The 13339-nt window shown below is 60.5% G+C and overlaps 1 protein-coding gene across 1 annotated transcript in view; it reads left to right on the top strand.

The window, feature by feature from the left end:
* The window catches only part of LOC107283977 (coronin-7), a 28743-nt gene that overhangs the window by 12098 nt on the left and 3306 nt on the right, over positions 1-13339 (top strand). The window contains exons 10-24 of the mRNA XM_015811969.2: positions 8335-8389; positions 8506-8563; positions 8646-8791; positions 8874-8969; positions 9274-9417; positions 9585-9708; positions 9870-10045; positions 10163-10271; positions 10411-10497; positions 10608-10750; positions 11309-11413; positions 11530-11615; positions 11698-11839; positions 12162-12251; positions 12752-12868. Of these exons, the coding sequence (XP_015667455.2) occupies positions 8335-8389; positions 8506-8563; positions 8646-8791; positions 8874-8969; positions 9274-9417; positions 9585-9708; positions 9870-10045; positions 10163-10271; positions 10411-10497; positions 10608-10750; positions 11309-11413; positions 11530-11615; positions 11698-11839; positions 12162-12251; positions 12752-12868 (1678 nt within the window). The remainder of the gene's footprint in view (positions 1-8334; positions 8390-8505; positions 8564-8645; positions 8792-8873; positions 8970-9273; positions 9418-9584; positions 9709-9869; positions 10046-10162; positions 10272-10410; positions 10498-10607; positions 10751-11308; positions 11414-11529; positions 11616-11697; positions 11840-12161; positions 12252-12751; positions 12869-13339) is intronic.

Genomic DNA, 13339 nt, shown 5'->3' with positions numbered 1-13339 from the left:
TGGACAGAGGTCAGCCCAAGAATCTGTGTGTGTCTCTCTCTCTTCCCGTCAGGGTTCAAAGCACCACCTGACTATGCCTGCCGAGCTCTGTGTGGTTAGCCAAGGCTGCGCCTAATTTTCAACCCATTTTTGGTGGTGCTGAACGTGGTTCCTTGACTCAGGCGTGGATCTGTTCCTGTGGATACAGACCGTGGCCCTGCTCTGCCAACAATGGAAACGTGCAAGACTGGATCAGTCCTAGTTAGGTGCCCCCTGCCTGGCTTAATGCATTCTGTGAATCCAACCCCTGGTCTGATCCAAACGTTAAGTCTGAACTGCTTCTACCCAGAAGAACCTGCTTCTGAGGACAAGGAGGGGCCAGAGGTTGCCTCCCTCAAGGCCTAATTGGCCTGCCTCGCCTGAGGTGCAACTGACTTCTAGGTGTCTCCTTCCAGCTACTTGGGGAAGATGTGACCCCATGGAAGTCCTTTGGTCCCCAGGGCTGCAGCTCAGCAGGGCTGGCATTACAAGCAGATGCCTTGGTGTGTTGAGTAGGGGGCGGACAGGATCAAAATGGATAGGTTCAGTGGGGGGGGGGGGATCTTCCATACTCTCCCATCCCAGCACATTCTGTATTCTTCACCTGCAGTGAGTAATGGGCGCTGTGTGTTTGCATTCCATGCCTTTTTTGCAAGCGCAGCCTGTGAACAAAGCTCTCTTGGTCACACTCATATTTTTCTATAAAAGCATTTTTAGCCTGTACAAAACTCTTATTTTTGTATAAAAGCATTTATCATCTGATTTTACAAAACATATCAGTCTGTGAGGAAAGTGACTGCGCGGGGGGAAAGGAACTAGTGACAAATAAGAGTTCAGTGTTGAGCCCTTGGGGGCCACTGGGGGTGCCTGGAGGATTTGGTTTCTGACCCTCCTCCTCCTCCTCAGCTAACGGAAGAGGCTCTGCTCCTTCATGTAGGTTTTTTTTACAGCTGCCCGCAAAGGTCTGCAGGGCTGTGGCTGCCCTCGGCAGAGGACTCGGGTGCCGGCACATGGGGTCCTCTTGCTGTAGGAAGAGGCCTCTTTCTGTGCCACTCTCTGGCCTCTCCCTGGGCACTGTCCAGACTGGCACCAAGGCAGCCACCCACACCCTCACTTTCAGCACCAATGAGATGCTTTGCCAGACTCGGGGCCACTGCTGGGCCAGGGCCCTTCAGTGGCCCTAAAAGTAGGAAGGCCCCAGGGCCTGTGGGGTAGCAGTGCCTGTGAAATGGGGGTGCATGAGAGGCACCTCACACTCCAGGCTGAGGGGCGCCACAGTCCTGGGATTTTGCGTGACCAGCTCCCCCTTCTCACCACACATCGCCACCCCCTCCAGTTCCAACGGACCGGAGCTGGGGGCCCCGGGGGCAGCCTGGGCCTTCCTCTGCCGTCTGTGCTGTCGCACATAGTAGAAGCCGGCGGCCGCCACTCCCAGCAGGAGCAGCACAGCTGCTACAGAAGGTGCCACCACTATGGGCAGGTCAGGGCCTTTGCTCTGGGAGACGGGGGCGTGCTGTTGGTGGCTCGGGTGCAGTGTGTGGGCCTCTACGCAGAACTCCTCCTGTGCGGTCTTGTCACCCAGGGCCCCAACGCAGATGTGATATGAGGAGTTGGGCTTCAGGGCCCGCACTGTGTATTCAGGCAAGGCGGCTGGCAGGCTGAGGGTGATGGGCCGCTTGTCTGGCCCCGAGAGACTCCAGTAGGTCAGGCGGATCCCCTTGAGCTGAGTCTTGGAGCGAATGTAGTTCTGCAGGCCCACTTTGACGGAAGTGCTCCCCACATGCTTGATGGCTATTTGCTTGGCCTGAGTGGGCTCTGGTGGAGAGGTCACCTGCTCCCTGACCACCTCACAGTACAGGCCAGTGAAGCCCAGGGGGCAGAGGCACTCCGGGGGATGGTTGGGGCCTGGCTGGCACAGGCCCCCATTAAGGCAGGTATGCGGTGGGCAGAGCCGGGCCTCGGGGCTCGGCTGGCCCTCCGGGGTGAGGGAGGCAGAGGGCGTGAGGCCGCCATCGCTGCTGGTGGGGCCGGCAGGGCTGGCCTCTGGGGGAAGGGGCCTGCTGCTGGGAAGGGGGCTGGTGAGTTTGGGGCTGGTTGCTCGTAGGGTGCTGGTGCTGCTGGTGGTAGTCGGGCAGCCAAAGTCTGCGTACTCCATCTGCCGGAGCAGTCGGCCTGCATTTTTTGGGGGGAAGTGGCAGCGGGTCTCTTCTGGCCTCCGGAGTGAGGCTTTGCTGAGCCTCACCCAACTGACGATCCAGCTCATGTGGCAGAGACAGTTGAAAGGGTTCTCCGCTGCTGTGACTGCCCTGAGCCTGGGGAAGGAGGCAAAGAAGTCCCAGGGGAGGCTGTTGAGGCTGAGGTTGCTGATATCCAGTTCCTGGAGTTGCTGGAGCTGCTGGAAGTCCTCTGTCCGTAGCTGCGAGATCAGGCCGTTCCCTGCCAGGCTGAGCTTGGTTAGTCCAGGCAGCTGGCTCAGGACCCCGGGCACCCTGGCCAGCAGGTTGTCCGAGACATCCAGTTCATGGAGGTTACGCAGGCTCTGCAGGAGCTCCTCATCCACACTGCCCAGGCCCAGACCAGCCATCTTCAGGGACTCGAGGCTCCGGACGTGGAAGGAGCCTGTCTCGAGGGCCGTGATCTTGTTCCGGCTGATGTCCAGCAGCAAGAGGGTGGGCAAGTTGAGCGGTGGCACTGTCTGCAGTTGGTTGTCCTGGAGCTTCAGTTCCAGGAGGTTTTCCAGCGAGTCAAAGGCAGCTGGGTGAATGATCTGGAGCTGATTGCAGTCCAGGTAGAGCCGCTCCAGCAGGCGCAGTCCGTGGAAGCTCTCATTGGTGACCTCTTGCAGCTGGTTGGAAGACAGGTCGAGATTGTGGAGTCCTGGCAGTGGCTGGAAGACGTTGCGTGGCAGGCTAGATATTAGGTTCTGGGAGAGGTCCAAGAGCCGCAGAGCGGGCAGCCCTGCAAAGCTGTCCTCACTCAGTGAGCGGAGGCCACTCTCAAACATGTACAGGTGGGCCGTGTCTAGTGGCAAACCCTGCGGGACAGCAGGGCTCCTCCTGGCGATGCAGAAGACGGTCTGGGGCTGGTTGCACTGGCAGTCAGCTGGGCAGCCCTGGGCAAGGCTTCCAGCTGGGAAAAGCAGCAGTGCCCAGATCAGGGGCAGCCTCATGGTGGAGCTTCTGCAGAGAGAAAAGCAGAGGTGGTGGGTCACTTTTGACTTTGAGGGCGTTTCGAAAAAGTCACTGTGGGCCAGCCCTGCCCAAGCTTTTCTCCTAATGCTGCAAGTCCTTCTGGGTATTTGCCTGACACCAGGACTTTCCTGGGAGGCAAACCTGGCTTTTACCCTACACCCCCCCCATCGTGGTTTGTCTATGGAGACAGACAGGTGGCACCTTCTCAGGGGATGGGGGGGAGGGGAGGCACCAGAGAACAAAGAGGAGGGGGCTGGCCATTTGCAGAAGAGACCCTGGCTTATTGGGAGGACATAGGGCTGCCAGGGCAGAGTTTTCTTTTGGGGCTGAGGAGTGTTCTTGCCCTGCCAGCCCCCTCATTTGCCTGTAGCTGGCATGCACCGCCACTTTGGGGCATCCCGTCTAACTTGGCTGCTGCTCCACAGATGCCTCCAAGGCTGGGGGGGGCAGTATGTGATTTTCATTGTGATTTCATGGAAAGCCAGCAAAGGAGGGTCTCTCCTATGCCGACATCAGAATTGTGGCTCTGCCCATCCCTTTCCAAGCGCTGGGGAGGGCAAAGCGCTCCCCCTGGCATTCTTGGCAAGGATGGGCAGCCTGGCTTGGAGAAGGCAAGACAGATCCTAGCCGGCTCAGGTGTGCCCCCCCCCAGCCGGCATGCAATCACAGGCAGCTCCTCTGTCGCCTCATTTAATAAGTGAGATGATTAAGTTTGGCTCGGGCTCTCTTAGAAACGCTGTTGCTCACCAGGTGATCAACTCTGGAATGTGCAGCTGGAGGAGGAGGGGGAGGGCCGTGAGTTTGCTGGGTTGGGAACGCTCTGGAGGGGGGTAATGCATAATCCTGGACCCTTCAGATGAGGAGCAGCGGGAGGGAGGGAGGGAGGGAGGGAGGAGGGATCCTGTCCGGAGCCTGGAGCAGGAAGACTGGCTGGAAACTGAAAGACTGGTCTCCCAAAGACTGGGCTCCTCCTCCTCCTCCTCCCTGGCCAGGCAGAGGCTGCGCCCACACTGGTGGCAAGGGGAGAGACCCCTCTCTTGGATAAGCCCTCCCCCGTCTTGCTTCTGTACCCTGCCTTCTCCAGCCAAGTTGGGCATGGAATCCCCTGGGCTGCTACTCAGCTTTGGGCACCCCAAGCACCCCCTCTTCCCTTCAGAGCCATGGGGGGGGGCGAGCCAGGGAATGAGCCCCCAGCTTGGCCCTGCACGGAGTGGGCAGCTCTGTCTTCTGAGGTCCTGTGGGAAGAGGGTGCAGTGCCCCACCTGCGCTTGGGCAGGGCCCTGGGCCTTTGGGCGGCAGGCTGTCCTCAGCCTTACACAGACATAACCCCTAATTAGGCCGGGGAGGAGCTGCCTAACCCGCATTCCCGTGGCCAGGAGGAGGAGGAGGAGGAGGAGGTTGCAAGGAAGTTGGGCAGGTTGGGCAGCAGCTGTGGGGCAGTGAGGGTGGGCAGCACCTCTCGCTTGGCTTGGATTTGGGGATCAGGACTTTGGGGTGGCGTTCCTTGCAAATGGGAGGGGGGGTGAGAACCCGCCCCCCGCAGTGTGGCTGGAGTTTTTCGTGATGAGTGGCACAGAAGAAGCCTCTGTCCGGAGGGGCCGTGCCCAGCTCTGCCCAGCTTGGTGCGTCCTGCAGGCCTGGGACTGGGGCACCTTCTCACAAGGCTGCATTGTCCAGGCCGGCCCTCCTGCTCGAGGCAGGAGCCAGATCAGGAAGTGGGCTGTGGGGAGAGCCCCGACATCCGTGCCCCTCCCAAGATGGCCAGAAAATGCAGACTTTACCCCACATGGCAAGACACTTGCCTGGGCTGAGCTACCCAGGGCTGTGGGAAATGTTGCCCCCCTCACTTGGGGGGCTAGGGGTCAAACAGGAGTCAACTGCCCAGCAGAAGTACTCTGCCCCCTTCCCTGCAAAATTAATTTCCAGCTTTCCCTCCACTCTGTTTCCCTTCCTCCTCCGTTGAAGGGCTTGGCAGTCTCTTGCCTTTCCATCCACTGCATTCCTGCCCCCCTCCTGCCCGCGCTTCTCCAGCTCCCCTCAGGTGCTGGGGAGGGAGGGAGGGAGGGAGCCAGCAAGCAGGGTTCAGGCCCTCATCTGGAGTGCATAGGAGGCTGCCTGCCCACCACACCCTCCTGCCCTCAAGACCATCCCTCGGGCTCCGAAAGAGAATTCCATTGCGCGAGCAGAATGGCAGAGACTGGCTGGCTGGCGAGGGCTGTTTTTTCTGGTTGGATCCTGGGCTGAGGCAGCTGGCCAAGTGAGAGATGAGCTGATGCCCCTGAGCCCAGCCTACATGTTGGCCAGAGGTTCCCCTGCTCCCCCAAGCCCTGCGTGTGGGTGTTCCCAGCTGGGCGTCCTCCGGATTAGTCTTACTCTGGGGCCAATTTGACTGCTTAGTCATGAGAAATCACAGCATTACGCACCCTTGTTGAACCCCAACTGTATGCAGTCTTGGAACCAGGTTACTACAGAAGTGCAGTTTAGCTGCTGATTGTACCCTCTCAAGGGTGCAGATTCCCGGCTTGCAAACTGCTTCCTTGAATCTCTGTGAGCATAGGCCGCTCAAGGAGATAGGTACTCCTCCAGCACCCTTCCTAAAATTCCTGACACACACACACACACCCCTGCCAGAAACAGGAAACTGGTCTTCTGTCTGGCTGGTCTAGCAGGCAGGACCTGTACTCTATTCCTACTGAGAAGGAGCAGCTCCCCACCGCCCTAGGAGGGGCTCAAGGGATGATCCCCGTTGGGCTGGGTCCACTCAAACAGTCAGGAGGCCTTTGCTAAGCTGAAGCTGCTTCTGAGAATCCCCTCCCTCCCCCCCCATCCTCCTTGGGCACAGGGCCACAGGCCGCTTCCTCTACCTGAGTAGCAGCCCTGGAGGTCCAGCAGCTCTCCGATGCCCCTCCACCCAGCCCAGTCCAGTCTGTATCGGCTCTTGGCAATGCTTTGAGGAGGGGAGAGAGCAGAGGGGGGCCTTGCAGTGGTCCAGGTGCCTCCCCAGCCCTGATTTTGTTGCCCTGAAGACCAAGAGGGGAGGTGACACAGAAGGGACACACACTGTGGGGCCCACGGCTGGCAGCCCCAAACTCAGGCACCCTTCCTGGCTAGATGCCCAGCCAAGTTCCTGAGCAGAGATCTGGGGGGCAATCCAAGAGAGACGGGGTGAAAGGGGGGCAGCTGAAGGCAAGACTGCCTGGCCAAACCAGGGTGGAGGAGGAGGAGGGAACCGCCCAACAGCTTCACTTTCCTCTTGCTAAGGGGGGATCATGTGGGGAGAGCCAAGATCCCACCAGTTTGCCTTGGCAAGAAGTGGGGGAGACTGGTCTCCTCTGCTCTCCCACTCAGGCCGGCTTGCGCTCTGCTGCTTCAGGGTCTTTGTGTGGGTATTCACCAAGTGGGGAAGGGATCCCCCTCGCTCCTGAGGGCCACTTTGGGACGGCACCCAGAGCAGGGCAGAGGAGGCTAGAACCCCACTCCAGTGGGCCACGGAGGCTCTTGAACTGGCTGGCATCTACCGGCCCCTGCCTGGAAGACTACTTTGCACAGGTTCAGAGTTGCCCATGGCTGAGCCATTTGCAGACAGTCCTCCAGAAAGGGGAGCGAATTCAGCGATCTCCCACCCCCGTCTGCCCGGGTGACCAGCTCCGGCCTGGAGTCCGGGGTCATCCCAGGGGAGCTCGGTGATCACAGGCGGAGTGCCTCAAATCACGGGGGCTGGGAAGGGGGCGAGGAGGCGGAAGCGTTCGTGCACCTCGAGCGCCCTTCGTCGCTCTACCGTTTCCTCCGCAGCAGCCCTACGGAGCTGCTCCGATCCCCGCGAACCGAGGCGCTGTCCGGGCGACGGCTCGAAGCACTTACCGACCGGGCTCCTCGAGGCAGAGCCGGGGTGCTGCTAGCGCGCGGCGCGTCGGGGCTGCTGCGGCGCCCGCTCCATCGCCGGCTCCGGGAAGCGGTGGCGCCTGGCGGCTCCCTCCCTCCCTCCCGGCCAGGCTGGCCTCGACTCTGCTGACTCGGGTTTCAGCGCCCGGAGCCGCGGAGGGGCGGCGGGCCCCGATTGGCTGGGGAGCCCGGGAGGAGGAGCCGACCGCCTCCTCGCCGCACCCCCCCTCCCGCGCCTCCTGCTCGCCGCTGGAGCCGGCTGCCCCGGGATGGGGGTCGCGCGTCGCTGGGGCTTCCGGGGACCCCGCGGTCGGGCCCTGGCCAAGCAGCCGCGCTGCCCTTTGCCCCGAGCAGATCCCCGGTCCCTCCTACTGGCCGGCCTGCGGGGGGCTGGACCTGCCCCTGCCGAGGATCGCGGGGGAAGGGAGGGAGGGAGCTTGCAGCAGTTTCCCTGCCAGTATGAAAAATCCCCTGGCTGACCTCGGTGCCTACAGCGGGATTAAAACTCGGGTCCCCCCCCCAGCCCTAGTCTGGTGTCTGAGACCCTCCACTCGCCTGGCTTTCCACCCATCGGCTGGCAGGTGGGGACCAGCTCGGGTTGCCTGCTGACCCCCCCCCCCGGGAGAAAGATTTGTGGCCGCCACAGACCGGGCAGTGGGTCAGGACAGGCCCACCTCAAAGGACGCCCGTCTCCCGCACCTGCTGCTGTGCCAGGGCTGCCTCACACCAGGCCTCGTGCCAGGATTCCCTGGCAGCTGGTCACCCCCAAGGAGGAGGCTTGAAAGACCTGCTGGGCCTGTTTGGGGAGGGGCCGGGGCCGGCTGTGCTTGCTCTTCTGAGCTTCGGCCCCTTCTCAGGTGGCTGCGGCTGCCCCAGAGGAGCCCAAAGAATGGCCTTTCCCTGCCCACGGCCGCCAGGGGGGTCGCAGACCAAGGGGAGAAGACTGGCTGCTGGCAGGGCCCTTGAGAACGAGGCTGATGCGGGGCTTGCTGGTCACAGAGCATGACCCAGAAGCCGTCACTGAGGAGGAAGCGAGCGCTGTGTGGGGAGACAGGGGCATGCTCCCTCCCAGCTGCCACTTGCCTCGTCGGCAGCACAGAGGCCTGGGGGGCACATCCAAAGAGCGGAACAGGCACCCTGACAAGGGGTTGCTGGATGATTCTGCCTCTGGGGAGGGAGCAGCAGGGGGCATCTGGATCAGGGCTCTTTTGCCGTCTCTCCAATGGGGCCTCTTCCCTCGCAGGCCTCTGATCCCGCTCTTTGATCCCAGCACCGGCCTTCTTGTCCTGGCAGGGAAGGTAAGTGCCGCTGGCCTCATGGGGCCGCTCATCGCAGGCCTCCCCACCCTGTGGGAATGTGGGGGCAGGCAAGAGTGGGTCTTGCAGCAGTGGCTGAGGCAGCCGTTCTCTTCCAGGGAGAGAAGGTGCTTTTCTGTTATGAGGTGCAGCCTGCCCAGTTGGCCATGACAGAAGGTGAGTTTCCCCCCCCCCAGCTTGCTTCCCCAGGGCCCCTAGGAGTGGGGGCACCCTTCCCCACTCACTCAGCTCTGCTCAGCTCACCAGTGCTTTCTGGAGACACGGACCCAAGGGGTGGCCCAGCTGCCCAGGCTGGCCCTGGATGTCACAGCCTGCGAAGTGATGAAGGTTTTGCAGCTGAGCGACTCAGCCGTTGTGCCCATCAGCTACCTAGTGCCCAGAAAGGTAAACCAGCCAAGCTGCCCGCATGGGAGGAGGTGGGGGCTCTGGCTCCGGTGGGCCTTATTCACCCCGGCCTGTCTTGCAGTCCACACAGGAGTTTCACAAAGACTTGTTTCCAGATTGTCCTGGAAATGTCCCGGCAGCATCTGCTCAGGCCTGGTGGGCTGGGGACAACACGCAGGTAAGGAGGAGGGGTGAGCTCTCCCCAGTTGATGGCCCCCAAGATTTTCCCCAGCCACCCTGGACTCAACAAGGGCTTGGCTTAGTGGTGGCTTCTTGAGCTGAGGGCCATCAAAGCCGCAGGCCTGCCCCAAGGAAGACTCATGGCCACTGATGGCCTCTCCTGCCCAGAGGCCTTCTCCAGGGAAAGAATGCTCTGGTCCTGGCCAGCATTGACCCATGCTCAATGTCTTGCCCCATAGCAGCACCCTCCTGGGCCTTGGCTCCTCGGGCAGGTAGTAAACTTTCCCTCTTTCTTGCTTCAGGTGGAGACGGTAAGCCTTGATCCTGCCCACAGGCCCAGCCCCGGCTTCCTCTCTGCCTGCCTGCCTCACCTCGACCAAGACAACCGGCACCCACCCTCCACCCACATGGAGGCAGGGGATCAGGCCAAGGATCTGGAGATCAGTGTGAGTGGCTGTGGCTGACAGAGCACCTGGTAGCTTTGCCCACTTTCCAGGGTGCACTTGTCCCAGCTTCCTCTGAGCAGGGATGATCTGGGCCTGCCTCCATTCCTCGGTGTACTGGCCTCCAGCCCGCTTGCAACCGGCTGATGCACAGTGTTGCTTTTTGCCAGGTGGACAGCAGCCTGTCCTCTCCTGGCAGCTGTCTGACATCTCCCTCCAGTGCTGCCCCGTCTCTCTCTGCCACCAGCGGCTTTTCCTCCAGCCCAAGCCAGCGGTCCCTGCAGAATATTCTGGGTAAGGCTCTGTGGACCAGGGACACCGGCGGCCCCCTCAGCATCCAAGAATGCCCGCGCTGCCTTAGAGTGCTAAGTTGAGGTGTGGATTCTGTGGGGCGCAAGGAAGATCCACGAGGCAGCTGCCCCTCAGCCCCGCTCATCCCATGCCTTTCTCTTCAGGCCCGAGTTCTGCCTTCAGGCACATCGAGGGTGTCATCTTACCTCGCAGCACCCACATCACCAACCTGCGAGGCTTGAGCCTCACCACACCAGGGGAGTGTGACGGCTTTTGTGCCAACCGGCATCACATCGCCATCCCACTGCTTGCCACGGGTGGACAGGTGGCCATTTTGGAGGTGAAACACCATCCCCACCCCAAGGCAGGGTTCAGTGGGGTGTCTTCCTCTGTCTTGCGAACGATAAGGAGGACCGGCTGAGGGTTAACAAATGGCTTCCTTCCTTGTCTCCTGCAGCTCTCGCAGCCAGGGCGACTCCCTGACACCCCCATGCCCACCATCCAGAATGGGGCACCTGTCTCGGATCTCTGCTGGGATCCCTTTGATGAGCAACGCCTGGCCATCGGTAGGGACTAGGGGGTCTTGCAGCGAGCCTCTCTCCTGGGCCGTGCACCCAGCCTTTTGGGCCGGCTGAGCCCTGCCACAGGGCTGCACCCCATCACGATGGTCTTTGCAGCTCTTCCTTCCTTCCCTCTCTGGTGCAGCTGGTGAAGACACCAAGATTCGGCTGTGGCGGGTTGAGCCAACCGGGCTGCAGAAGCAGCTGCTGGAGCCAGAAGTGGTTTTGAGAGGTCAGGACCCCCTGTCCCTCCGCCCCATTCTCCTTGTGGCTGGCCGAGGCAAGATCGGCTAGGGGAGCCTAGCGCTGCTCTGAATGCAGCCTCTCCCCTTTTCACGCCAGGTCACGCAGAGAAGATCTACTCCGTCAAGTTCCACCCTCTGGCCTCCGATATTCTGGCCTCCTCCTCCTATGACAAGAGTGTCCGGATCTGGGATGTGCGCACGGGAAGGCAGGAGCTTGGACTTCACGGCCACATTGACCAGGTAGGGAGCACAATGGCCTCTCCAAGTTCTTTGTTATGTCCGGAAGTAATCTGCAGAACAGCCAGCAATCAAGTTCCTCAGCCTGGCAGTGGAATGGGACATCGGCTCCAGTTAGTCTCCAGTCTGTCTCCAACTCAGTCAATGCCAATGAAAGGGAGGAGGACCAAGGCCGGCATTGCAGGGGCTTTGGAAGGTGCACAGGTGAATGGCAAGGCCAGCACGGCTTCTGCAATTGCATGGGGGGGGGGGGTGGCAGACGAATGGAAGTGGCGCACAGTTTGGGTGAGCCCTGGCATTGCCATTCTGGCCTGACGCCTAACAGGCAGTTTGGCTGCCCCAAGCCACATGCCATGTCCTTTCACCTGCCACGCCCCTCCCCATGCCCCCTGCAATGCCAGGAGCTGCACTGGCCTTGCTGTTCACCTGTGCACCCCCCCCTATGCCCTCTGCAATTGCAGAAGCCACGCCGGCCTTGCCATTTGCCCGCATGCCTCCCCCCAAGCCTGCCCTGCAACGTCGGAAGTCGCACTTTGAGGGTTGACCTGTTATTCCTTTCAGATCTTCAGCCTGGCCTGGAGCCCCGATGGATGCTGCCTGGCCACCGCCAGCAAGGATGGCAAAGTGCGAGTTTATGAGCCTCGGCAGGCTGCCCAGCCCCTGCAGGTCAGGGTCCGGGCAGGCTCTTCTGGAGGGCAGTGCCCACACGCATCCTGGATGGGCCAAGAGGGCAGCTGTGGCACATTCTCTTTCTGAAGCATCTCCCCCTTGCCCCCTAACAGGATGGCCCAGGGCCTAAGGGGGGTCGAGGTGCCCGTGTTATCTGGGTCTGTGGTGGCAAATATCTACTGGTCTCCGGCTTTGACAGGTGAGGCTTCCCCCTCTGCCATCTCCCGATTGCCTGCAAGAACATGGCCCGTCTCATCTCTTACCCACCCTTCCTCTCTCAGCCGCAGCGAACGCCAGCTCTCCCTGCACCAGGCTGAGGCCCTGGCCGCTGGACCGCTGGCCACCATCAGCCTGGACGTCTCTCCCTCCATCCTCATCCCTTTCTATGACATGGACACCAGTGTGGCCTTCTTCACAGGCAAAGTGAGCCAAGAGGGAAGGGAGCTCCTGCCGCTCAGCAGGCAAAGGGCTTGGGAGGCATGTCCAGGAGAGCACAACAGGCCATCCCGCACCAACTCTGCAGTAGCTTCGGGAGGGGGCACAAAAACAAACTTTTGTCTCCAGCTAGGCTGGGCGTCTGGTGTGTGGAACCCGGTTTCCCCTGCAGAAGAAGCCAGCTTCCACCCCCCTCCCCCCACATTTCTCCTCGCTGGGTTGTGTCTTCCCATGGCGCCGGTTGGCCAGACGGGCTTGTAAGGCTTGGGCAGGAGCTTCAGTCTACCTCTTCTCTCTTCCGGGAGCTTAGGGTGACACAAGGGTCTTTGTCTATGAGGTGGTCCCAGAGGCCCCCTTCTTCCTGGAGTGCAACAGCTTCCTCTCCTGCGACCCCCACAAGGTGAGGCACCTGCTGGGACGGAGATTCGGAGAAAAAGGGTTGGGACACTGAGAAATCCTGTCAGGCTGGAGTCTTCACTGAACTCGGCTTCTTTTGACGCTGTGAGGGCCAAAATCTTGCATGAGACATTTGAAAAGGCTGCAGAAGGCAAAGAATGGAGAAGCTGCCCTCCTGCCCTCCCCCCCCCAGCAATTTACTGAAGCTGGCAGTCAGGGGGTGGGGGTCCCTGCCAGAAGCTGGAATGGCATCCCAGAGGCGAAGAACTTTGGGGCTGCCCTGTTGACATACCTGGCCATCTGGAGGCCTCTTTCTCTGCCCAGGCCTTTGATCCACATTAAGTGGTTTGGGGCTGCCCTCTTGTGGCTGTCCAGGGCCAGAGTATCCAAGCAGCAGAGAAGACGAGCTTTTGCAAGACCTCTGGGGTGCTGGTTGGGGAACTGCTGTTCCTTGCAGGACAACCCGTGGAACTCTCTCTCTCTCTCTCCCCTCGTCTGCTCCAGGGCTTTCACTTCCTGCCCAAGACAGCATGTGACGTGCAAGAGGTCGAGATTGCCCGGGCACTGCGTCTCCGACAGACCTCCATTGAGCCGGTGGCCTTTCGGGTCCCCAGGGTCAAGGTAGAACATCAGGTCTTGGCTTTTTGAGCTGTGTGTGTGTGTGTGTGTGTGTGTGTGTGTGTGTGTGTGTGTGTTTGTCTGCAGTGGGTATGTGTCTGTGTGCATTGCTCAAACCTTCAATCCACACTGTCAAGCAGCACTTGCAACTGACCAGCTTCAGTTTGCCACTTGAATGAGTCAGTTCACTCGCACACTCAGAATGCCTCTGTTTCCCATTTTATTTATATGTCCATTTATTTGCTCCAACCCCCCAAAAGGCCCATATGGGGAATGTGACCTTCCTTGGTGCAAACTGCCCATCCTCCAGGGTCTTTTACTTACCTGTAGCCAGACCTGTCCATGGAAGGGCTCACCCTTATCTCCTGCAGCTGCCCAGCAGCTTTCTTCAGGGGAGGGACCTTCATTGGAGGCTCCCAATCTAATACCTGGTCACCCAGTTCAGACCCCTTCCTGTCCAAGAGGTTCAGCATT

Source organism: Protobothrops mucrosquamatus, unplaced genomic scaffold (assembly GCF_001527695.2).
Source record: "Protobothrops mucrosquamatus isolate PMUCROS unplaced genomic scaffold, P.Mucros_1.0 scaffold60, whole genome shotgun sequence".
Classification (NCBI taxonomy): domain Eukaryota; kingdom Metazoa; phylum Chordata; class Lepidosauria; order Squamata; family Viperidae; genus Protobothrops; species Protobothrops mucrosquamatus.
The sequence above is the reverse complement of the archived record's forward strand: the minus strand, read 5'-3'. Positions and strand labels throughout refer to the sequence as shown.